The 26972-nt window shown below is 47.9% G+C and overlaps 1 protein-coding gene across 1 annotated transcript in view; it reads left to right on the forward strand.

Moving 5' to 3' along the window:
- Positions 1-1425: 1425 nt before the first annotated feature.
- LOC138371340 (tripartite motif-containing protein 5-like) overlaps positions 1426-26972 on the forward strand; it is a 51275-nt gene continuing 25728 nt past the window's right edge. The window contains exons 1-2 of the mRNA XM_069336128.1: positions 1426-1630; positions 8737-8807. Of these exons, the coding sequence (XP_069192229.1) occupies positions 8802-8807 (6 nt within the window). The 5' untranslated portion in view covers positions 1426-1630; positions 8737-8801. The remainder of the gene's footprint in view (positions 1631-8736; positions 8808-26972) is intronic.

Genomic DNA, 26972 nt, shown 5'->3' on the forward strand with positions numbered 1-26972 from the left:
TACCTGTAAGATAGTTAGCTTATTTAAAAGTAACACCAAAAGTACCTAATTTGATCTTCATAATTTTCTACCTAATGCTTCACACTCGCATTGTATCGTGTGCTGCCCCAAAATGTGTCTAAGCCTTATAACCTCACCGTTGTAATCACTGCCATTAACATATATCATTGTTGTTATGTTGAACGCAAGTTTTACTACAATGTACCTAGAAATAATCTTCAAATTATGCTACAATGTACCTAGAAATAATCCTCAAATTTTACTAAAATGTACCTACTAATTTTCTTAAAAATGTCTTACAATGTTCCTGTTAACTTTTCTCAATTTTACTACAATTTACCTACTTAAACACTTTCGCATTCCGGGCAGGCGCCCGGTTGACATAGGGGTCATGTGCCTCGGCGTGCGGGTAAGCGCGCGGTGACACCCATATGTGTATACTCGTTCCAGCTTTCTTGCCTTAATTCTCGTACTACGTCGCTCGTTTTGGTATCATTGTGTTCGCAATTAAATTCGCTACAGATGTGCATGAATATAATGTACAAAAGCCTGGAGTGCCTCCCTGCAGGAAAGCCTAAAGTTACCCGTGAACGAGCACCAATTTGTACACTGCAACCTAATGTGTATACTCGTTCAATTTGATAACATCAAATTTCGTGTTACGTCTTTCATTTTGGTATCAAATTGTTCGCAATAAAAAGGCGCGCATTTTAAAACTAGTCCCAAGATTATTTGACAATAAATAGAATTTTAACAAATAATTTAATATTTTGACCAAAAGCCTATTTATAATCTTTCAAGAGTTCGGACATAAAGTTTCGTGTTATATCTTTCATTTTGGTATCAAATTGTGTGCAATCTAAAGGCGCATATTTTAAAACCACTACCAGATTGATCTGATAAAATTTAAATTTTTAACAAATATTTTAATGAGTGATTCAGTGCTGCGTCGTTGGAACCTATTCAGTAGAAGATTGAGTGACAAGATAGTCAGTCAGTGGAACCCGAAAGTGTTTTAAAATTATCTGATTAAGGACCTGCCCGAAATGTTGTGTGTGCTAGTGGCTTTACAAGAATGTAAAAACATCAATGCTATGTACTCTCATAAACCCATTGCACCTTCTTGTATATATATAAATAAATAAACTCCTGTGTATATAAATAAAATTAAAAAGTCAGTTTCGGCAAAGATCAGTAACCAAAGAAAATGTACGGAGCAAGATGGCGTGCAAGCGAGCGAGTGACGTCATCACAACAAAAGCAAGCTGCTACACGAGGTGTAGACGACGACCCGTGAGATAACACTGCCGCGCCTCAACTGATAAAAATGTCGCCACTCAATCACCACCAACAACAAGATAACAACTCTGATAAGAAGAACTGCAGCTACCATCATGAAGAAGATAACACTGATGCTCCTCAGTCTTAGAGACGGTCTCCTGTGACCACAATACCCGCCAAATTGTCCCTCCCACAGTACTCTCAGGACACTTATGGCAGTGTAAGTGTGTGGTGAGGCCACACCACTGAAGACATTGAGGATATACCACGAGGGAGAGACAAAACTGTTGAAGGAAGGAGTCACTGGCTCCACCTGACCACCTTGTTCCTCGCACTCTCATCATCCACCGTAAGTACTGGAGTACTTTCTGCTCCACCATTGTCTTACACCCCAACATGCAATTGTTGGGGTGTGGAAATAGGCCTATGGAATTGTTGAGGTGTGGACGTAGGCCAATGGCATTGTTACACACCCTCACTGTTGCTCTCCCCCCCACTCCCTCACGGTTGCACCGCCCCCCCCCCCAGGAGACCGTTCTGGTAGGAGGCTCAGTAGACTGCCAGCCAGAGATAGTCTGGAGAATTTCCATCTAATACAAAAAAACAATCATCTTGAGAGGTTATCTTGAGATGATTTCGGGGCTTTAGTGTCCCCGCGGTCCGGTCCTCGACCAGGCCTCCACCCCCAAGAAGCAGCCCGTGACAGCTGACTAACTCCCAGGTACCTATTTTACTGCTAGGTAACAGGGGCATAGGATGAAAGAAACTTTGCCCATTGTTTCTTGCCGGCGCCCGGGATCGAACCCAGGACCACAGGATCACGTGTCCAGCGTGCTGTCCGCTCGGCCGACCGGCTTCATGAAATAAGTATTTATATAACTTTATATTATTCTAATAATATTACTAAACATGATCTGTAACGGAAAATATATATGATGATGTACATGTAGAATTTAAGAAACAAATCTGGCTAACGGGGGTCGACGTGTGATAGGGTTATCGGAGAGAGCCGGCCCCCCCCCCCCACCCCCGACACACCCCCCCCCCTACATCCCATATTCACTCTCCCTGCTTCAAGGTCACGTACTTCAACTGTCTGTAACTCATTAGTAAAAATGGATTTGTTTAATAAACTTCCCAGCCTCCCTCCCTTCTTCACCCCCTCCCCCCTGCCTGCCTGCCTCCCTGCCTGCCTGCCTGTCTGCCTGTCTCTCCCTGCCTCCCTGCCTCCCTCCATCCTTCCCCCACCTACCTGCCTCCCTGCCTGCCTGCCTGCCTCCCTGCCCACCTCCTAGCATCTCTCCCTCCCTCCCTCCTTCTCTCACTAATACTCCCACTCTCTCACTTACTGCCTCCCACCCCAGCACCGACCAGTCAGCCTTCACTGACACAACGTGTACATTAGGAGCGGACACGGTGCACGGAGGCCGGCGCCACGCAGCTTGGTGGACCGCCTCCGCCGCCCGAACTTAGTTCGTGTAGTATGACTCACTAACCCAATCGGGAAACTGGAACTTTTAGATAACTTAAGTTTACAAACCAAGTGGATGTCGTTAATTATATTATTATTATTATAATAATAATTGCTGTAATTAATAATTATTACTGCTCCTTCTGCTGGGTCATGAAGGAAGCCGGCCTCGGGTGAAAGTGGGCTGTGACGATCTCTGTCAGGAACCCGTAGGTGCGGGGCTGGGACGTCCACCTCCTGGGGGTCGTGCAGCCCCAGGCTCTGCTTCAAGAGGCTGGGGTCGTTCATACCCTCGCTGGGGTGGTTCTTCTCCGGCCCCGACCACGGCGGTCTCCGGGTCTGGAGTCCCTGTGCCTTCTTTTACCAACCTCGAGATTAACTCCGGAGCTTGAGCTCTCCCTCGGGCAGTTCGTCGTTGCCTTCATCCTTGTTCTGACAGTACCTGCAACAGCGCTGGAACCAATCGTATTTGCTTCTGTCTTTCCATTGAAGACTTTCAAAGAAAGAGGGGACTTTCAGAGAGAGAGTGGAGAGAGGGAACCCGCTGCTTGGGTAACAGCTTTTCCATATCGACCTACCCAGGCTTTGCTCCCGGAGAGGCCACTCCAGACCGACAACCAGAGCGCAACTCAATAGTCTCCTGAGACTGATGGATGCCTACTACTATGTAAATTATGTTATGTAAATGATGTCAATTATGAATGAATGGTAGAAAATGTTTAAAACATTTCCATTGGTCAAAGAGTTGCTACATTCTGTTTTCTAGTTTATTCTTTATGTGCTTTTGTCACTCATTTTTGTTACATTACACATTTATATAGATGTTTATACACTCATAAACACACATTTACACCATCAAATTACATCTTTAAATGCTAAATATATTGATGTTTAAGAATTGAAAGATTTGGTATATCCAACTTTCTGACATGAAGGAAATGTTTGAAATTATATGGAGAGAGAGAGAGAGAGAGAGAGAGAGAGAGAGAGAGAGAGAGAGAGAGAGAGAGAGAGAGAGAGACAGACAGACAGAGAGAGAGAGGGAAGGGAATTATCAGGGGGGAAAGCACCAAGCTATTACGACTATATAGTGCTGGGAAGGGGTCCGGATAAGGATTTGGGATGGAACGGGGGAGGGAAAGGAATAATGCCCAACCACTTGGATGGTCGGGGATTGAACGCCGACCTGCATGAAGCAAGACCGTCGCTGTATCGTCCAGCCCAAGTGGTTGGACAAAGAGAGAGGGAGAGGGAGGGAGAGAGGGAGAGAGGGAGAGAGAGGGAGGGAGAGAGGGAGGGAGGGAGAGAGAGAGAGGGGGAGAGGGGGAGAGAGAGAGAGAGGGTGTGTGTGTGTGTATTCACATAGTTGTATTCACCTAGTTGTGTTTGCGGGGGTTGATCTTTGCTCTTTCGGCCCGCCTCTCAACTGTCAATCAAGTGTTTACTAACTACTATTTTTTTCTCCACACCACACACACACAAACACCCCAGGGAGCAGCTCGTGACAGCTGACTAACTCCCAGGTACTTATTTACTCCTAGGTAACAGGAGCATTTAGGGTGAAAGAAACTTTGCCCATTTGTTTCTGCCTCGTGCGGGAATCGAACCCGCGCCACAGAATTTCGAGTCCTGCGCGCTATCCACCAGGCTACGAGGCCCCTTAATATGTATGTATGTGTGTGTGTGTGTGTGTATATATATATAAATGAATGAAGATGTATGAGAATCACTCCAGCAAAATTCAAGCTAACGTATGTCATTGTATTATTTGAAGGTAAAATGCATTTGAATTTCCAAGTGGTCAATGAATCACATTACAAGAGTCTTCTCTATACTTTATTTGTTAGGTTCATTCTATTTAAATTTGTGATTTCAAATATGTAAATTGTGGTGTTTTTCCGTCTACTGTAGAGTTAGCCACATTTTCTCATTACAGAATCCTATATATTTTCTCATAAGATATTTAATTATGAATACCTGAATGTCTTATAATAAATAACTAACACTGGATACCTAACTTGTGATCGCACTTCCCTCCGTTAATTACACCTCTGCCTCTTGCACACTATTACGTGGGTTCTCAATGGTTAAAATAATCTGGCATTATTATGAGTGTTTTCATATGGAAAGATCAGAAACCTTTCATTCAGTGAGTGTGGCCTGAGTAGGCGTGGCTGACTTATATAAAGTATTCCCAGACAAGAGGTTTAATAATATAAGTGTATGTATGCCTTGTTTTGGACTTGAAATGAAGTATTAGAATAGTTGTAAGCAAGGTTAGTTATTAGTGCTAAATAATATGTAAAAATGACCTGAATATGCTTGATAGAGGTCATATATCCTGGATAATATATTATATATACTGTATGAACTCGATTATCCAGGCAATATGGGAAGGACCCCTATCCAGTTAAGCCCGACACCCGTATTAGCTGAGTTTTACCGGGGAAGAAAAACATAACATTCACAATCTTTATGTATCACAGCCAACGTGATTTGATTTTCCACACACACTATAATTAGTGTGTGGTGCTGGGAGGGTGGTGAGCTGGGTGGGTTGCTGCCTGGCAGGAAGGTGGGCAGGGCAAGTGGGCGGGCAGACAGGTGGGTGAGCTGGGTGGGTAGCTGCCTGTCAGAAAGGTGGGCAGGGCAAGTGGGTGGGCAGATGGGTGGGTGAGCTGGGTGGGTAGCTGCCTGGCAGGAAGGTGGGCAGGGCAAGTGGGCGGGCAGACAGGTGGGTGAGCTGGGTGGGTAGCTGCCTGTCAGGAAGGTGGGCAGGGCAAGTGGGTGGGCAGATGGGTGGGTGAGCTGGGTGGGTAGCTGCCTGGCAGGAAGGTGGGCAGGGCAAGTGGGTGGGCAGATGGGTGGGTGAGCGGGTGGGCTGGATGGCTGGCAGGAAAGTGGGCTGGATGGATGGATGGCAGAAAGAAGGGTTTGATGGTTGGCAGATGGGTGGATGAGCAGGTTTGCAGGTGGGTGGACACCCATCACACCCGCTCCTATTACACCCACTCCAGCCTCCCTGCTTGCCTACCCACCCCTCCCCCCTACCAGCTTCCCCTGCTTGCCTACCCACCCCTCCCCCCCTACCAGCCTCCCTGCTTGCCTACCCACCCCTCCCCCCCTACCAGCCTCCCTGCATGCCTACCCACCCCTCCCCCCTACCAGCCTCCCTGCTTGCCTACCCACCCCTCCCCCCCTACCAGCCTCCCTGCTTGCCTACCCACCCCTCCCCCCCTACCAGCCTCCCTGCTTGCCTACCCACCCCTCCCCCCTACCAGCCTCCCTGCTTGCCTACCCACCCCTCCCCCCCTACCAGCCTCCCTGCTTGCCTACCCACCCCTCCCCCCTACCAGCCTCCCTGCTTGCCTACCCACCCCTCCCCCCTACCATCCTCCCTGCTTGCCTACCCACCCCTCCCCCCTACCAGCCTCCCTGCTTGCCTACCCACCCCTCCCCCCTACCAGCCTCCCTGCTTGCCTACCCACCCCTCCCCCCTACCAGCCTCCCTGCTTGCCTACCCACCCCTCCCCCCTACCAGCCTCCCTGCTTGCCTACCCACCCCTCCCCCCTACCAGCCTCCCTGCTTGCCTACCCACCCCTCCCCCCTACCAGCCTCCCTGCTTGCCTACCCACCCCTCCCCCCTACCAGCCTCCCTGCTTGCCTACCCACCCCTCTCCCCTACCAGCCCCCCTGCTTGCCTACCCACCCCTCCCCCCTACCAGCCTCCCTGCTTGCCTACCCACCCCTCCCCCCTACCAGCCTCCCTGCTTGCCTACCCACCCCTCCCCCCTACCAGCCTCCCTGCTTGCCTACCCACCCCTCCCCCCTACCAGCCTCCCTGCTTGCCTACCCACCCCTCCCCCCTACCAGCCTCCCTGCTTGCCTACCCACCCCTCCCCCCTACCAGCCTCCCTGCTTGCCTACCCACCCCTCCCCCCTACCAGCCTCCCTGCTTGCCTACCCACCCCTCCCCCCTACCAGCCTCCCTGCTTGCCTACCCACCCCTCCCCCCTACCAGCCTCCCTGCTTGCCTACCCACCCCTCCCCCCCCTACCAGCCTCCCTGCTTGCCTACCCACCCCTCCCCCTACCATCCTCCCTGCTAGACTCCCTCCTTCCATCCCTCTCTGCTAGACAGGGTCCCTCCTTGCCCTCCTTGCCTTCCTTACACCTGCCCACCCTCCTTACTCCTGCCCACCCTCCTTACTCCTACCCACCCTCCTTACTCCTGCCCACCCTCCTTACTCCTGCCCACCCTCCTTACTCCTGCCCACCTTCCTTACTCCTACCCACCCTCCTTACTCCTGCCCACCTTCCTTACTCCTGCCCACCCTCCTTACTCCTGCCCACCCTCCTTACTCCTGCCCACCCTCCTTACTCCTGCCCACCCCTCCTTACTCCTGCCCACCCTCCTTACTCCTGCCCACCCTCGTTACTCCTGCCCACCCTCCTTACTCCTGCCCACCCTCCTTACTCCTACCCGCCCTCCTTACTCCTACCCACCCTCCTTACTCCTGCCCACCCTCCTTACTCCTGCCCACCCTCCTTACTCCTGCCCACCCTCCTTACTCCTGCCCACCCTCCTTACTCCTGCCCACCCTCCTTACTCCTACCCACCCTCCTTACTCCTACCCGCCCTCCTTACTCCTACCCACCCTCCTTACTCCTGCCCACCCTCCTTACTCCTGCCCACCCTCCTTACTCCTGCCCACCTTCCTTACTCCTGCCCACCCTCCTTACTCCTGCCCACCCTCCTTACTCCTGCCCACCCTCCTTACTCCTGCCCACCCCTCCTTACTCCTGCCCACCCCTCCTTACTCCTGCCCACCCTCCTTACTCCTGCCCACCCTCCTTACTCCTGCCCACCCTCCTTACTCCTGCCCACCCCCCCTTACTCCTGCCCACCCTCCTTACTCCCGCCCACCCTCCTTACTCCTGCCCACCCTCCTTACTCCTGCCCACCCTCCTTACTCCCGCCCACCCTCCTTACTCCCGCCCACCTTCCTTACTCCTGCCCACCCTCCTTACTCCCGCCCACCCTCCTTACTCCTGCCCTCCCTCCTTACTCCCGCCCACCCTCCTTACTCCTGCCCACCTTCCTTACTCCTACCCACCCTCCTTACTCCTACCCACCCTCCTTACTCCTGCCCACCCTCCTTACTCCTGCCCACCCTCCTTACTCCTACCCACCCTCCTTACTCCTACCCACCCTCCTTACTCCTGCCCACCCTCCTTACTCCTGCCCACCCTCCTTACTCCTACCCACCCTCCTTACTCCTGCCCACCCTCCTTACTCCTGCCCACCCTCCTTACTCCTGCCCACCCTCCTTACTCCTGCCCACCCTCCTTACTCCTGCCCACCCTCCTTACTCCTGCCCACCCTCCTTACTCCTGCCCACCCTCCTTACTCCTGCCCACCCTCCTTACTCCTACCCACCCTCCTTACTCCTACCCACCCTCCTTACTCCTGCCCACCCTCCTTACTCCTGCCCACCCTCCTTACTCCTGCCCACCCTCCTTACTCCTGCCCACCCTCCTTACTCCTGCCCACCCTCCTTACTCCTACCCACCCTCCTTACTCCTACCCACCCTCCTTACTCCTGCCCACCCTCCTTACTCCTGCCCACCCTCCTTACTCCTGCCCACCCTCCTTACTCCTGCCCACCCTCGTTACTCCTGCCCACCCTCGTTACTCCTGCCCACCCTCCTTACTCCTGCCCACCCTCCTTACTCCTACCCACCCTCCTTACTCCCGCCCACCCTCCTTACTCCCGCCCACCCTCCTTACTCCTACCCACCCTCCTTACTCCCGCCCACCCTCCTTACTCCTACCAGCTCTTCTAAACTTGTTCACACTCTCAACTTCCGCTCAAAGCACAATACCTTAAATTTCGTTTTTAATTTTTCTAAACATTTACTATGTTTTGGTGGGAGAAATTTAGTCATAGAAACCTTAAATTTGTTTTATTTTGCCTTAATAGGTAATACTGCTTCCAGTCTCTGCTCGGCTACCCAGGACGATAGCAAACACAACTTCTGCCCATTAATGATGGTAAGGACAATTTTATTCTTACTGTACTACCAGTGTGTGTGTATCATGATATTGATGTCATTACCCAGTGATGGAGAGTGTATTAACCCTCTGAAATGTTATTATTTTCATTATATATATATAATATATATAATGCAATATATATAATATATATATATATAACTGAAAACTCACACCCCAGAAGTGACTCGAACCCATACTCCCAGGAGCAACGCAACTGGTATGTACAAGACGCCTTAATCTACTTGACCATCACGACCGGACATAATGAGGTGATAGCCGAAGCTATTTGAACCACCCCACCGCCGGCACTCGGATAGTAATCTTGGGCATAGCATTTTACCAAATCACCTCATTCTTTGGGGCACACGTGAGGAACACAAATGCGAACAAGCCTGAATGGTCCCCAGGACAATATGCAACTGAAAACTCACACCCCAGAAGTGACTCGAACCCATACTCCCAGGAGCAACGCAACTGGTATGTACAAGACGCCTTAATCCACTTGACCATCACGACCGGACATAATGAGGTGATAGCCGAAGCTATTTGAACCACCCCACCGCCGGCACTCAGATAGTAATCTTGGGCATAGCATTTTACCAAATCATTATGTCCGGTCGTGATGGTCAAGTGGATTAAGGCGTCTTGTACATACCAGTTGCGTTGCTTCTGGGAGTATGGGTTCGAGTCACTTCTGGGGTGTGAGTTTTCAGTTGCATATTGTCCTGGGGACCATTCAGGCTTGTTCGCATATATATATATATATATATATATATATATATATATATATATATATATATATATATATATATATATATATATATATATATATATATGCAATATATATAATATAACCCTCTGAACTGCACATAGCACCTTGACCCTTTAACAGCACAAATTGTTTGTATACACTTTTGGTCTAACTGCCTGCACATCGTACATTGTATATATACATGTTAAAGTACCGCGTAAGATTTAAAAGTATTAAACACAGGGTTCACGCAGCTACACAGGGTTCACGCGGCTACACAGGGTTCACGCGGCTACACAGGGTTCACGCAGCTACACAGGGTTCACACAGTTACACAGGGTTCACACAGCTACACAGGGTTCACGCAGCTACACAGGGTTCACGCGGCTACACAGGGTTCACGCAGCTACACAGGGTTCACGCAGCTACACAGGGTTCACACAGCTACACAGGGTTCACGCAGCTACACAGGGTTCACACAGTTACACAGGGTTCACGCAGCTACACAGGGTTCACACAGCTACACAGGGTTCACGCAGCTACACAGGGTTCACGCGGCTACACAGGGTTCACGCAGCTACACAGGGTTCACGCAGCTACACAGGGTTCACGCAGCTACACAGGGTTCACACAGTTACACAGGGTTCACGCAGCTACACAGGGTTCACGCAGCTACACAGGGTTCACGCAGCTACACAGGGTTCACGCAGCTACACAGGGTTCACGCAGCTACACAGGGTTCACACAGCTACACAGGGTTCACGCAGCTACACAGGGTTCACGCGGCTACACAGGGTTCACGCGGCTACACAGGGTTCACGCGGCTACACAGGGTTCACGCGGCTACACAGGGTTCACGCAGCTACACAGGGTTCACGCAGCTACACAGGGTTCACGCAGCTACACAGGGTTCACACAGCTACACAGGGTTCACGCAGCTACACAGGGTTCACACAGTTACACAGGGTTCACGCAGCTACACAGGGTTCACACAGCTACACAGGGTTCACGCAGCTACACAGGGTTCACACAGCTACACAGGGTTCACGCAGCTACACAGGGTTCACACAGCTACACAGGGTTCACACAGCTACACAGGGTTCACGCAGCTACACAGGGTTCACGCAGCTACACAGGGTTCACGCAGCTACACAGGGTTCACGCAGCTACACAGGGTTCACACAGTTACACAGGGTTCACGCAGCTACACAGGGTTCACGCAGCTACACAGGGTTCACACAGTTACACAGGGTTCACGCAGCTACACAGGGTTCACACAGCTACACAGGGTTCACGCAGCTACACAGGGTTCACACAGTTACACAGGGTTCACGCAGCTACACAGGGTTCACGCAGCTACACAGGGTTCACACAGCTACACAGGGTTCACACAGTTACACAGGGTTCACGCAGCTACACAGGGTTCACGCAGCTACACAGGGTTCACACAGCTACACAGGGTTCACGCAGCTACACAGGGTTCACACAGTTACACAGGGTTCACGCAGCTACACAGGGTTCACACAGCTACACAGGGTTCACACAGCTACACAGGGTTCACACAGTTACACAGGGTTCACGCAGCTACACAGGGTTCACACAGTTACACAGGGTTCACGCAGCTACACAGGGTTCACGCAGCTACACAGGGTTCACACAGCTACACAGGGTTCACACAGTTACACAGGGTTCACGCAGCTACACAGGGTTCACACAGCTACACAGGGTTCACGCAGCTACACAGGGTTCACACAGTTACACAGGGTTCACGCAGCTACACAGGGTTCACACAGCTACACAGGGTTCACGCAGCTACACAGGGTTCACACAGCTACACAGGGTTCACGCAGCTACACAGGGTTCACACAGTTACACAGGGTTCACGCAGCTACACAGGGTTCACACAGCTACACAGGGTTCACGCAGCTACACAGGGTTCACACAGTTACACAGGGTTCACGCAGCTACACAGGGTTCACGCAGCTACACAGGGTTCACACAGCTACACAGGGTTCACGCAGCTACACAGGGTTCACACAGTTACACAGGGTTCACGCAGCTACACAGGGTTCACACAGCTACACAGGGTTCACGCAGCTACACAGGGTTCACGCAGCTACACAGGGTTCACACAGCTACACAGGGTTCACACAGCTACACAGGGTTCACGCAGCTACACAGGGTTCACACAGTTACACAGGGTTCACACAGCTACACAGGGTTCACGCAGCTACACAGGGTTCACACAGCTACACAGGGTTCACACAGTTACACAGGGTTCACACAGCTACACAGGGTTCACACAGCTACACAGGGTTCACGCGGCTACACAGGGTTCACGCGGCTACACAGGGTTCACGCGGCTACACAGGGTTCACACAGCTACACAGGGTTCACACAGCTACACAGGGTTCACACAGCTACACAGGGTTCACGCGGCTACACATGGTTCACACAGCTACACAGGGTTCACGTGGTTACACAGGGTTCACGCGGCTACACAGGGTTCACACAGCTACACAGGGTTCACATCAGCTTCCTCAAGGCTCTAGTAAACAGACGCCATTTAAAAGAAAATCGTGGGTAACATTCCCAGGTGTGAGAGCCTCAGTACTGAGTGAGCCACCAAGGCTGGTGCACGCAGCATGAGTTAACAGCACTGCTGTTCAGCTTGTGACCACAGCATCAACTAAAAAAAATATATATGTAACTGCTATTATCTAGTGATGATGTATTCGTTATGGTGAACACAAATTCTTTTATATAACGTGTGCATATAGCATGATAACAGCAAAAATATTTTTGTATTGTTTAAGGCACTTGTAGGCGTATTATAGGATTCAAAGTTTGGGTACAAGAATGAGTCTTATGGACTCCAGTGAGCGTCTGCCAGGTTGCCAGATGGGCGGCCGTGGGCAGGCTCATGTTGAAGGTAACAACCATGTCAGACGTATCCACAGCAAGCTCCCAGTCCCCAGCCAGCTGTGTTGTTGAGAAAACACTTTCTGATGGTGACATACAGGGCATATTGCTGGAAGATAACCATGCCAGTGATATTGATAACACAAATCTGGACCAAGACCTATCACAGGTGTCTGATACTAGTGAATATGGATATTGAAGTGGACGATGTAGAGTGTGTGTACAGTACACAGCTCTCACCAGCCCTGCCCTGCCGACCGAGGTCAACACCATCATTCAACTGGAATACAAATAATTAGCCAAGTTAAGACTTAAATTAATATTGTAATAATTAGTATCATATGGTAATAATGCAAGCTGGGCAAGGATATGCAATGTAAACAGGCGAAAAAAAAGAAGAGAGAGGAGAACAAAGTGAGAATTAAACAAATAATTAAAATTATGAATAAATAAATGGATTCAGATTCATAATAGTTAATAAAATAGTATACATATAATTAATGAAATTAAAAATTCAGTAATCTCTTAAGATTGTAATACAGTAATATCATATGGTAATAAGACAAGTTGGATAAGGGTATGCAATAGAAACAAACACATATGGGCTGGAAACACTGATGTACTTAAAGCTTAAGAATCCATTAACAATACTGGAATATTAGACAACAAACAAGACTAGTAGCTAATATTAATGGGCAGATATATAAGTGAGAAATTAAATTATTAATTTTTAATTCACAAAGTAATGAATTAAAGATTCAGATAATTTGACAAATTAAGAGTTCAAGGTTTATAACATTTTGGGAAATTGAAGTGTTAGTAGTGACAGATACATGGATAAGTTGCCAATATTTTAAGCTAAGAATCAGATAACTAGACATATTAGGCACTCAAAGAATTATTACATTTTATAAAATTGAAGTGTTTGTAGTAACAGTTATAAGAGGGTAAATTACATGTAACTGAAGCGAATAATATAAAAAGGAAGCATTTAGTAACTTACAAATATAAAAAGTCTAAATATAAATATGGTTAAGGAAGGTAAGGCTTGGTCACTCGTGTGTTACTCTCAGTAAGGCTTGGTCACTCGTGTGTTACTCTCAGTAAGGCTTGGTCACTCATGTGTTACTCTCAGTAAGGCTTGGTCACTCATGTATTACTCTCAGTAAGGCTTGGTCACTCATGTGTTACTCTCAGTAAGGCTTGGCCACTCATGTGTTACTCTCAGTAAGGCTTAGTCACTCATGTGTTACTCTCAGTAAGGCTTGGTCACTCATGTGTTACTCTCAGTAAGGCTTGGTCACTCATGTGTTACTCTCAGTAAGGCTTAGTCACTCATGTGTTACTCTCAGTAAGGCTTGGCCACTCATGTGTTACTCTCAGTAAGGCTTAGTCACTCATGTGTTACTCTCAGTAAGGCTTAGTCACTCATGTGTTACTCTCAGTAAGGCTTAGTCACTCATGTGTTACTCTCAGTAAGGCTTAGTCACTCATGTGTTACTCTCAGTAAGGTTTGGTCACTCGTGTGTTACTCTCAGTAAGGCTTGGTCACTCATGTGTTACTCTCAGTAAGGCTTGGTCACTCATGTGTTACTCTCAACAATAACATTGGAAGTTTGCTGGCTTCCAGTTCTGTCACAATCAACAAAGAAAGCCAGTAATTGTTGGACACTTTTTATTTCATGTCTTTTGCCTGTTCTTTCTTAGCAATGACCGTTCCATTCCTGGTGTAGCACTGCTTGATAAGATTTGGGTTTTGTTTGTGAATATGAGGCCGTCTGTAGAGGAGGATCAACGCTGCTTGGTAAGGCACTCATTAATATAATATGAGGCCGTCTGTAGAGGAGGATCAACGCTGCTTGGTAAGGCACTCATTAATATAATATGAGGCCGTCTGTAGAGGAGGATCAACGCTGCTTGGTAAGGCACTCATTAATATAATATGATGCTGTCTGTAGAGGAGGATCAACGCTGCTTGGTAAGGCACTCATTAATATAATATGATGCTGTCTGTAGAGGAGGATCAACGCTGCTTGGTAAGGCACTCATTAATATAATATGATGCTGTCTGTAGAGGAGGATCAACGCTGCTTGGTAAGGCACTCATTAATATAATATGAGGCCGTCTGTAGAGGAGGATCAACGCTGCTTGGTAAGGCACTCATTAATATAATATGATGCTGTCTGTAGAGGAGGATCAACGCTGCTTGGTAAGGCACTCATTAATATAATATGAGGCCGTCTGTAGAGGAGGATCAACGCTGCTTGGTAAGGCACTCATTAATATAATATGATGCTGTCTGTAGAGGAGGATCAACGCTGCTTGGTAAGGCACTCATTAATATAATATGATGCAGTCTGTAGAGGAGGATCAACGCTGCTTGGTAAGGCACTCATTAATATAATATGATGCCGTCTGTAGAGGAGGATCAACGCTGCTTGGTAAGACACTCATTAATATTAAGATTGGTTTTATATTTGTAGCTGATTGAATGACGTCTTACTTATCATTGGGATGAGCTAGTTTAGTGAGCATCTGCCTGGTGCTGTGGTGATTGTTTTTATCTATTCTGATAGATTTAATAGTATCATTAAAGTTTATCTCTGATGTAATCAGTTGATGGGCAGTTTTGACCTTCTTGTTCTTCAGGCAGTTCAGTAGAGCTGATGATGAGCAAATCATGGAGTTTTTGTTAATACTGTTATCTGGAATGGATGGATGGATAAAGATTAAGCCAACCAAAAGGTGGTACGGGCATGAATAGCCCGTAAGTGGTGGCCCTTTGGAGCCATTACCAGTATCAAGAGCTGATACTGGAGATCTGTGGAGGTGCGACTGCACCCTGCGTGACGGGAGATGTCTCCCGTTGTTGTCTGGAGAGCCTGAAACACTTATAATTTCAGTACTACCTACCTAACTACACATGCTGTATTGCATATTAATGGGTTATAAGGCAGTCCAAACATGGTATAAGTATGGAATACTATAACTCTCATACTGGGTGGGGTGGATATTATGAGGGACTGGTGGCTCATAACAGTTGTCACTAACCTGTGTTGGTGAGTGTATTAATATACCTGAGTCTTGTCTGCCCTTACTCATAACCTTTGTGTACCTGAGTCTTGTCTGCCCTTACTCATAACCTTTGTGTACCTGAGTCTTGTCTGCCCTTACTCATAACCTTTGTGTACCTGAGTCTTGTCTGCCCTTACTCATAACCTTTGTGTACCTGAGTCTTGTCTCTTGTTGTCATCCTTAGCTGTTCATGTTCAAAAGTTTGTATGCTCAATACTGAGCTGCGGTGCTTTGTGATGTTTGTCAGCAAATTAACCCATAAACAACACTGCACTACTACTGGCACATCAAAGAAGACCGATGCAATCATATCCCAGACGTAACGATCTGAAATACGACAATATAACAACCAATCTTCAACTAACCTATCCCAACCAGACCTAACCTTATACACATGTTACTTAATGTACCGTAACTTACCCTACCCTAACCTCTCTGAATTGCGACTAACTCCAAACATACGTAGACTCACAAACTCGGTCTCCTGACAACACTACACACTTTTCATAGAGCAGCAACACTTCTCTACCACCATCAACACAACTCCTCATCTTTGCCATCCTGAGTCTGTTTCCACACATTTGTTAACTGTTATCTTTATCCTCACACAAACAGAAGACATCAGTAACTTCCAACCTCTGCCATATTATCAATATTGATGCGCCACTGTTAGTGACAAATAATAATAATAATAATAATAATAATAATAACAACAATAATAATAATAATAATAATAATAATAATAATAATAATAATAACAATAATAATAACAATAATAATAATAATAATAATAATTTATTCACAATAAGGTACAATGGGTATGTGAGATTACATAAGATTGGTATCTTTACATTCTCGGAAATCCAGTAGCACGCATAGTGTTTGGTGCAGGTCCTTGATCTAACACACCAGGTGGGATGATAAGATACACTGCAACATAGTGTTTCTGGCAGGTCCTTGATCTAACACACCAGGTGGGATGATAAGATACACTGCAACATAGTGTTTCTGGCAGGTCCTTGATCTAACACACCAGGTGGGATGATAAGATACACTGCAACATAGTGTTTCTGGCAGGTCCTTGATCTAACACACCAGGTGGGATGATAAGGTACACTGCAACAAAACTGAACATCAACATATAACTACAATATAAATTGAGAGCAGTGATTACACTGGTACAACAGTGTAATTATGACAATGATATATAAGTCTCAAGTACTAATATTGGGGAAGTGGGTAGTACATGATACAGTGCAACCTCGCTTCTCGTAATGTTTAGTACTCGTTGTTTGTCTCGGTGCTCGTTGTTTGTCTCGGTGCTCGTTGTTAGTCTCGGTGCTCGTTGTTAGTCTCGGTGCTCGTTGTTTGTCTCGGTGCTCGTTGTTAGTCTCGGTGCTCGTTGTTAGTCTCGGTGCTCGTTGTTTGTCTCGGTGCTCGTTGTTAGTCTCGGTGCTCGTTGTTAGTCTCGGTGCTCGTTGTTTGTCTCGGTGCTCGTTGTTTGTCTCTGTGCTCGTTGTTAGTCTCGGTACTCGTTGTTTGTCTCTGTGCTCGTTGTTTGTCTCGGTGCTCGTTGTTAGTCTCGGTACTCGTTGTTTGTCTCGGTACTCGTTGTTTGTCTCGGTGCTCGTTGTTAGTCTCGGTACTCGTTGTTTGTCTCGGTGCTCGTTGTTTGTCTCTGTGCTCGTTGTTTGTCTCGGTGCTCGTTGTTTGTCTCGGTACTCGTTGTTTGTCTCGGTGCTCGTTGTTTGTCTCGGTACTCGTTGTTTGTCTCGGTGCTCGTTGTTTGTCTCGGTGCTCGTTGTTTGTCTCGGTGCTCGTTGTTTGTCTCGTTGTTTGTCTCGGTGCTCGTTGTTTGTCTCGGTGCTCGTTGTTTGTCTCGGTGCTCGTTGTTTGTCTCGGTACTCGTTGTTTGTCTCGGTGCTCGTTGTTTGTCTCGGTACTCGTTGTTTGTCTCGGTGCTCGTTGTTAGTCTCGGTGCTCGTTGTTTGTCTCGGTGCTCGTTGTTTGTCTCGGTGCTCGTTGTTTGTCTCGGTGCTCGTTGTTAGTCTCGGTGCTCGTTGTTTGTCTCGTTGTTTGTCTCGGTACTCGTTGTTTGTCTCGGTGCTCGTTGTTTGTCTCGGTGCTCGTTGTTTGTCTCGGTGCTCGTTGTTTGTCTCGTTGTTTGTCTCGATGCTCGTTGTTTGTCTCGTTGTTTGTCTCGATGCTCGTTGTTTGTCTCGGTGCTCGTTGTTTGTCTCGGTGCTCGTTGTTTGTCTCGGTGCTCGTTGTTTGTCTCGTTGTTTGTCTCGGTACTCGTTGTTTGTCTCGGTACTCGTTGTTTGTCTCGGTGCTCGTTGTTTGTCTCGGTGCTCGTTGTTTGTCTCGGTACTCGTTGTTTTTCTCGGTGCTCGTTGTTTGTCTCGGTACTCGTTGTTTGTCTCGGTGCTCGTTGTTTGTCTCGGTGCTCGTTGTTTGTCTCGGTGCTCGTTGTTAGTCTCGGTGCTCGTTGTTTGTCTCGTTGTTTGTCTCGGTACTCGTTGTTTGTCTCGGTGCTCGTTGTTTGTCTCGGTGCTCGTTGTTTGTCTCGTTGTTTGTCTCGGTGCTCGTTGTTTGTCTCTGTGCTCGTTGTTAGTCTCGGTACTCGTTGTTTGTCTCTGTGCTCGTTGTTTGTCTCGGTGCTCGTTGTTAGTCTCGGTACTCGTTGTTTGTCTCGGTGCTCGTTGTTTGTCTCGGTGCTCGTTGTTAGTCTCGGTACTCGTTGTTTGTCTCGGTGCTCGTTGTTTGTCTCGGTGCTCGTTGTTTGTCTCGTTGTTTGTCTCGGTGCTCGTTGTTTGTCTCGGTGCTCGTTGTTTGTCTCGGTGCTCGTTGTTTGTCTCGGTGCTCGTTGTTTGTCTCGTTGTTTGGCTCGGTACTCGTTGTTTGTCTCGGTGCTCGTTGTTTGTCTCGGTGCTCGTTGTTTGTCTCGGTGCTCGTTGTTTGTCTCGGTGCTCGTTGTTTGTCTCGGTGCTCGTTGTTTGTCTCGGTGCTCGTTGTTAGTCTCGGTGCTCGTTGTTAGTCTCGGTGCTCGTTGTTTGTCTCAGTACTCGTTGTTTGTCTCGGTGCTCGTTGTTTGTCTCGGTGCTCGTTGTTTGTCTCGGTGCTCGTTGTTTGTCTCGGTACTCGTTGTTAGTCTCGGTACTCGTTGTTTGTCTCGGTGCTCGTTGTTTGTCTCGTTGTTTGTCTCGGTGCTCGTTGTTTGTCTCGTTGTTTGTCTCGGTGCTCGTTGTTTGTCTCGTTGTTTGTCTCGGTGCTCGTTGTTTGTCTCGTTGTTTGTCTCGGTGCTCGTTGTTTGTCTCGTTGTTTGTCTCGGTGCTCGTTGTTTGTCTCGTTGTTTGTCTCGGTGCTCGTTGTTTGTCTCGTTGTTTGTCTCGGTGCTCGTTGTTTGTCTCGGTGCTCGTTGTTTGTCTCGTTGTTTGTCTCGGTGCTCGTTGTTTGTCTCGTTGTTTGTCTCGGTGCTCGTTGTTTGTCTCGTTGTTTGTCTCGGTACTCGTTGTTTGTCTCGGTGCTCGTTGTTAGTCTCGGTGCTCGTTGTTTGTCTCGGTGCTCGTTGTTTGTCTCAGTACTCGTTGTTTGTCTCGGTGCTCGTTGTTTGTCTCGGTGCTCGTTGTTAGTCTCGGTGCTCGTTGTTTGTCTCGGTGCTCGTTGTTTGTCTCGGTGCTCGTTGTTTGTCTCGGTGCTCGTTGTTTGTCTCGTTGTTTGTCTCGGTACTCGTTGTTTGTCTCGGTGCTCGTTGTTAGTCTCGGTGCTCGTTGTTAGTCTCGGTGCTCGTTGTTTGTCTCAGTACTCGTTGTTTGTCTCGGTGCTCGTTGTTTGTCTCGGTGCTCGTTGTTAGTCTCGGTGCTCGTTGTTTGTCTCGGTGCTCGTTGTTAGTCTCGGTGCTCGTTGTTAGTCTCGGTGCTCGTTGTTCAGAATTCGTTTATGCTCGTCCAGGTCCACCAAGCACGTGGTTATGTTGTGCGGGACGAGGGGCCGGGACGAGGCGGGACGAGGCGCCGGGACGAGAGGCCGGGACGAGGGGCCGGGACGAGGGGCCGGGACGAGGGGCCGGGACGAGGCGGGACGAGGCGCCGGGACGAGGGGCCGGGACGAGGGGCCGGGACGAGGGGCCGGGACGAGGCGGGACGAGGCGCCGGGACGAGGGGCCGGGACGAGGGGCCGGGACGAGGCGCCGGGACGAGGCGGGACGAGGGGCCGGGACGAGGCGGGACGAGGCGCCGGGACGAGGGGCCGGGACGAGGGGCCGGGACGAGGGGCCGGGACGAGGGGCCGGGACGAGGCGCGCACAGTTTACCAAGGTCTCCCGCCCAGTGACCATCCCGCCTGACTATTGTATTTGGGAGGCCAACAGGATGGATGGTGGGGACTGGATGGATGGATGGTGTGGGGACTGGATGGACGGATAACAGAGGGGCGGGCGGCAAAGTAGGTGGATAGGCTGGCAGCAGCCTAGTGGACTGGCAGGTGTCAGTGTGCTGGCAGGCAGTAGTGAGATGGTTGGCAGGGCTAGTCACCCTCCCCACTACCTCCATCCCCCCATCCCATACCCTCCCCACTACCTCCACCCCCCCATCCCATACCCTCCCCACTACCTCCATCCCCCCATCCCATACCCTCCCCACTACCTCCATCCCCCCATCCCATACCCTCCCCACTACCTCCATCCCCCCATCCCATACCCTCCCCACTACCTCCATCCCCCCATCCCATACCCTCCCCACTACCTCCATCCCCCCATCCCATACCCTCCCCACTACCTCCACCCCCCCATCCCATACCCTCCCCACTACCTCCATCCCCCCATCCCATACCCTCCCCACTACCTCCATCCCCCCATCCCATACCCTCCCCACTACCTCCATCCCCCCATCCCATTCCCTCCCCACTACCTCCATCCCCCCATCCCATACCCTCCCCACTACCTCCATCCCCCCCTTCCCCCGCCCACTCCTACACCCTCCACCCCCTCATCCCCCACACCGGACTCTTCCAGCTGTATTCCTCCCAGCCAAATGGACGATATTCATTTTTTTATTAATACGTTGGTCTTCTTTTTTACCAGCTGAGGCAGACTTCCTGAGTGCCTGTCATTAAACTTTTATTTTTCACTGACTGGATGCTACTGTGAGTGCCTGATTGACTTTGAGTGGCTGATTGACTGTGAATGGTAGATGTTATGACCCCACGTAGCCTGGGTGGAACGAGTCTACCCTTGGAAGAGTTATTCTGCCTTCCAGACCTGATTGAGAGGTCAGAGGAAAGATGTATATATTGAATATTTAATAAACGTCTTTGAATGATTTATGAATACTAGCAGAGGACGAGCATTTAAATACGTGACATGAAATGAGATGTCGATACTTTGGTGACGTGAAGTGATACTAGCCGGACGTCATGACCTCACTTGAGTCACAGCAGTCGTCAGAGATGGTAGTACTTCGTTGATTCTCCTGAAGGAGGAATAATATAGTTCCCTGTGTCAGGGGTGAAGTGAAGGCTACTTGACTGCAAGTGTGAGGAAGCTGTTGGGGACTTGTACACCATTTCCCTGTGGTTTAGATAATTAAGAGGAGACCTGGGAGTGAGTGTTGGTCGTGCCTTTGTGGAACTCTGATGGTGTGGCTTCTTCAAGAGGAAGGAAGCAAGCAGGCGTTTCTGTGTGAAGCCTGAGCCTGAAGTCGCCCAGTTGGGTGACTTAGTGTACTCAAGTCAGGAGCAGAGGAGCTGTGAGGCAGTCTTAAAGAAACACTTTGTTGGATGTCTTAGAGGACGCCATCTTGGAGGGCCGCAGTTGAACGCCCTCGAGCTACGAATTTTGCGGTTTGTGTGGGAGAACTGCAACGTTTGTGTGGGAGAAAGGTAACGTTTGTGTGGGAGAAAGGTAACGTTTGTGTGGGAGAAAGGTAACGTTTGTGTGGGAGAACTGAAACGTTTGTGTGGGAGAACTGAAAAGTTTTATGTGGGAGAAGTTAGTGAAATTCGTACCGGAGGAGGAGTATAAGCTGAACTGCAAGATGGTATAGGACTTCGAGTTGAGGAGTGGAACTCGAGTGACATAGTGAAACTTCAAGGAGTGTTGGGAGCTACACGTATCTTGTGTGAAGCCGGTGGAGGAGCTTTACTGACATTCAAAGAGGACTTCATGTGCAGCTGATTGGAGGAACTGCGAGAGTACCTTGTGAGATATTATGAGGACCCAGATTGATGATTGTACTTGGAGACTGTGAGTAAAGGAACAGAGGATCTTATGGACGTGTTGATGTTTAAGGGAGTGCGTGATTGCGTTTTGGCATGAAAGGCGCAGTGCAAGGTGAGAGATTGATGCTTTACGAAGAGTAGGAAATATGTGAATATTTAATGTGCCATGTATTGCAGTAAAGGGAGCGATATTGGAGGTAAAAGTAAAGATTTATTGTTATTGGAAGTAAAGATAAGGCGATATTGAAGTGTTATCAGTTGGTAGCAGCCTCGGAGATTGCATTGTTTTATAACTATATACGTATGTATATTGTGTATGTTCTTATGTATTAAATGTAATATTTGTTAGCTGACTTTTGGTCTTGTCCCGGTGAGGTTTCCTGGCTAGAGAGAGAGAGAGAGAGACGCGGCAATAACTTGGGTGACAGTGGACTATAACTAACTAAGGGGGATTGAGAGATCGTCCTACAGTAAAGAGAGTGCGGGGAGTCATGGCGGCTCGAGAGTCTGTATGTACTCATGACAAATACGCAGTGTGAGTCGTACCCCAGAATAAAGGTGATGCTGAACTCCACTACCAGAACCAGACACTTATCAGGGTTATCTCCCAAATAATTGCAAACACTCCATTGTCCATTGCTGGTCGACCGACGGTAGCAGAGTGTGGCTGCTGAGGTCGGCTGTTTGTTCTGTCAGGGAGTGGTTGGCGTCTCTGTTCGACGGTAAGCTTGTATCAGGTTGATTGAAATAACCAAAGTTACATTGTATAACCCCCAACACCCCCCCCCCCCCGATTCTGAGTTGACTGTGAATGGCTAATTGACTATGAATGCTTGATTGACTGTGAATGCCTGATTGACTGTGAATGCCTGATTGACTGTGAATGATTGATTGACGGTTAATATGTGACTGACCGTATATGCCTAACCAGTTAATACTACAATTGTGAATGCTTGACTGCCTTTGGTTATGACTGCCTGAGACTGGTCTTAACTGACTACTTGACTGACATGTTGTTACTGTAACTGACTTGTTCTGACTGGCTGCCACATAACAGAGGCAGTGAAATGTGTGAAAAGAATTCTGAAACCAGTGATGCAGATATGAATGCGCTTAAGGCAAGCAAAAGGGGATGGTCTCTCCACCTCCTCCATCCCCTCCCCCTCTTCCCTTCTCCCCCACCCCATACACCAACACCGCTCCTCCCTCCCGCTTCACGTCTCCCATGCGCCAACAAGAGTCCCCAGTAAAGGACAAGTGCAGTTAAATGTTCACTTATTTTATTTATGGTTTAAATATATATACCTGATTGTGTTGTATATGAAAATATGAGTAGTATTCTGCATGAAAAGTATTTTTAAGTTAATATATTTGGGGGTGTGGAATGGATTATTTAAATTTACATTATTTTTATGGGAAAATTTGTTATTGTTTTCATAATTTTTGGTTTTCGTACCTTCTCTGGGAACGGATTAACTACGAAAACAGAGGTACCATTGTACAACCCCATCCACACAACCTATATATTATGTGAGAAAGCTTTAAAGAATTCTGATAAAGAAAGAGATTTAGGGGTGGTTCTAGATAGAAAACTATCACCTGAAGACCACATAAAGAATATTATGCGAGGAGCCTATGTTACACTTTCTAACTTCAGAATTGCTTTTAAATTCATGGATGGTGATATACTAAATAAATTGTTCACGACTTTTGTTATGCCAAAGCTAGAATATACAGCGGTTGTGTGGGTGCCCATATCTTAAGAAACACATCAACAAACTGGAAAAGGTGCAAAGACATGCTACTAAGTGGCTCCCAGAAATGAAGGGCAAGAGCTACGAGGAGAGGTTAGAGGCATTAAATATGCCAAAACTAGAAGACAGAAGAAAAAGAGGTGATATGATCACTACATACAAAATAGTAACAGGAATTGATAAAATCGATAGGGAAGATTTCCTGAGACCTGGAACTTTAAAAACAAGAGGTCATTGATTTAAACTAGCTAAACACAGTTGCCGAAGAAATCTAAGAAAATTCACTTTCGCAAACAGAGTGGTAGATGGTTGGAACAAGTTAGGTGAGAAGGTGGTGGAGGCCAAGACCGTCAGTAGTTTCAAAGCGTTATATGACAAAGAGTGCTGGGAAGACGGGACACCACGAGCGTAGCTCTCATCCTGTAACTAAACTTAGGTAAATACAATGTGAGTTTGAAGCACATGGTAGAAAACTATGAAGATCAAATTAGGTACTTTTTGGTTATACGGTAGAATAAGGCATTGGTTGGACAATTTTTTAATTTATTAGGGAGGGAGTTCCATAGACTGGGTCCTTATTTGCATGGAGTGTTTGCCCAGATTTAGTTTGACTCTGGAGATATCAAAGTGACATTTATTTCTGGTGTGGTGCTCATGGGTTCTGTTACAGCTATCAAGGTTGCTTGAGCAAGCCCGTGAGCTCCTGCCTGTAGAGAGTTACCTCCCTGGGAGGATGACTCATGCAAGATCATCATCAATGAAATGGCAACGAAAAAATCCAACATGATACCACAAGAAATGAGGCACAAGTATCTCGAGGAAATTTATAAAGAAGCCGGAGATGAACTAGATCAAATCTACACTGACGGGTCATCTAATCCTGTCAATGGCAGGGCTGGTGCAGCATGCACGGTAATCAAGGATAATACTTTCCAACGCAGAAATGAAGAAAAAGCACCTATTGAGAACTATGCCTCTTCAACGCAAGCAGAGCTAACTGCCATTGTAATGGCGTTAAGGTTTCTAGAACGGAACACTAATGGTGCAGTGATTTGCACCGATTCAAAAGCAGCACTGCAAAGCCTAAGTAAAAATCGGGCAGAAAATCTTGCAATAGTCGCTGAAATTAAGAGAGCTGTGAGAGTACTTACCAATCAGGGAAGAGTCATCAAGTTTCTGTGGATCCCCTCCCATGTTGGAATATGTGGAAATGAACGAGCAGATGTGCTGGCTGCTGAAGGCGCTGAAGGAGACCATATTGAATACTTCATATCCAAGACTCTACTACAAATTAGAGGTATTGTCAGGCAACATCACCGTGACAAGGTAACTGAGGAAAGGAGGATAGAAGCACAAACTAGTGAATCTATACGATGGTACAACATGGGTGCAGCTGGCAATCCCAATCCTTATGGCCGAAGAGGAGGAGGACGAGGGAGGGAATCAGTAATAGCAAGAATCCGTCTTGGATACAAATATCCTTGGAGGTATGGAATGGAAACAACAGTTGATCAGCGAAGTTGCAGAATCTGTGGTGAGAGTGACGGACACCGCCTTGACCACTATCTACGTGAATGTGAACACCTGAGAGATATCAGAAATATGTGTAGAATAATAAACCCCACATTGTTTGAGTTAGGAAAACACTATTTGTCAAATATTGATGCTGTTCTTAAAAGATTTCCCCATTTTGCACCCGCAAGATAACGTAAGCTTTCAAGGGTTGATAGATGTTAATCTTCTTGTTTGAAGAGCTGTTCACTTGAGACAGTTAAGCAAGTCCCAGCTGTGTCTGGGTACAAGTGACAGGATGAACAACCCAGCGGGTTTTCTTCCTATTGGGGAGTGTTGTACATGCTGCTATGGCGGTGTGTCCACTCACAAGATGAGTGGCGCTGCCCAATAAACTCGCCCCTCGGGGCAAAATTTAAAATTTTAATTTATCAAGGAAAAATTTCAGATCAAGATTAGCATTTAGGAACAAAGTTTTATACATGTAAATAGCACATGAGAATGTGGGGAGTGAGTGCATGTTTAGCATGTTAAGGGACTTAAACAGAAGGGCTGTGTGTTGTCTTAACACAAAGTTTGTTACAGTTCTGATAGCAGATTTTTGATGTGATGATAGGCTTGAGGTAGTTTGCAGTTTTTGAACCCATGCACAGATACCGTATGTAAGATAGGGATAGATTAGCGTGTAGCATAATGAAAGGGGAGCAGAGTGGGGAACATAATATCTGATTTTAGAGAGTATACTGACCCTGTTTGATACCTTTTCTGAGGGGAGCCCGTCGGCTCCCTCCCTGATACACATGGAAAATACTGGAGGGACAGGTCCCGAATCTACACAGTAAAATAACAACGTACTGGAGTGAACGATATGGAAGAAAATGCAAGATTGAACCAGTGAAGAGCAGAGGTGCCATAGGCACAATCAGAGAGCACTGTATAAACATCAGAGGTCCGCAGTTGTTCAACGTCCTCCCAGCGACCATAAGAAATATTGCCGGAACAACCGTGGACATCTTCAAGAGAAAACTGGACTGTTTTCTAAGAGAAGTTCCGGATCAGCCGGGCTGTGGTGGGTATGGGGCCCTGCGGACCGCTCCAAGCAAAAGCCTGGTGGACCAAACTCTCACAAGTCGAGCCTGGCCTTGGGCCGAGCTTGGGGAGTAGAAGAACTCCCAGAACCCCTATCAAGTAGATATCAAGCAGGCTCCCTGGAGCTATAGAACCGATATTAGCCATATTAGTCTGGGGCTAATTATATTATTATTATAATAATAATATATTTAATTAATATTTATCACTCTTGCTTGGTCTTGAAGGATGCCGGCCTCGGGTGAAAGAGGGCTGTGACTATCTCTGTCTGGAACTCTTAGGTGTGGGAATGGGGCGTCCAATTCCTAGGGGTCGTGCGGCCCCAAGCTCTGCTTCAGGAGGCTGGGGTCGTTCTGGCCCTTGATGGGGTGGTTCTTCTCCGGCCCCGACCACGGCGATCTCCGGGTTAGGAGTCCCTGTACCTTCTTTCACCAACTTCAACTGTGAGCTCTCCGGAGCTCACAGTTCCTGCGACGGCGCTGGAACCAATCGTATTGGCGTTTGCCTTTCCATTGGAGACTTTCAGCGCCGTGGAAAGGGAGAACCTGCTACTTGGGTTACAGCTTCTCCTCTGTATCAGTTTACCCTAGTTTTGCACCCTGGAGAAACTATTCCAGAATGACAACAAGAGTGCAACTCCATGGTCTCCTGAGACTGACAGATACTAGTCTGGGGCCTCAGTCATATGGGGTTTTCATGCTTACCGGGAACCACGAGCCAGAAACTGGTTCCCACAGAGAGGCGGAGGGAGCAATTGCCTATGAAAACTTCACTCTTTGAGAGTATATTCATGTCTGCCATCGACAGAGGTTAGGCACCCAGAAAAATAGGCGCCCCAAAAC

This window comes from Procambarus clarkii, chromosome 35, assembly GCF_040958095.1.
Source record: "Procambarus clarkii isolate CNS0578487 chromosome 35, FALCON_Pclarkii_2.0, whole genome shotgun sequence".
Classification (NCBI taxonomy): Eukaryota; Metazoa; Arthropoda; class Malacostraca; order Decapoda; family Cambaridae; genus Procambarus; species Procambarus clarkii.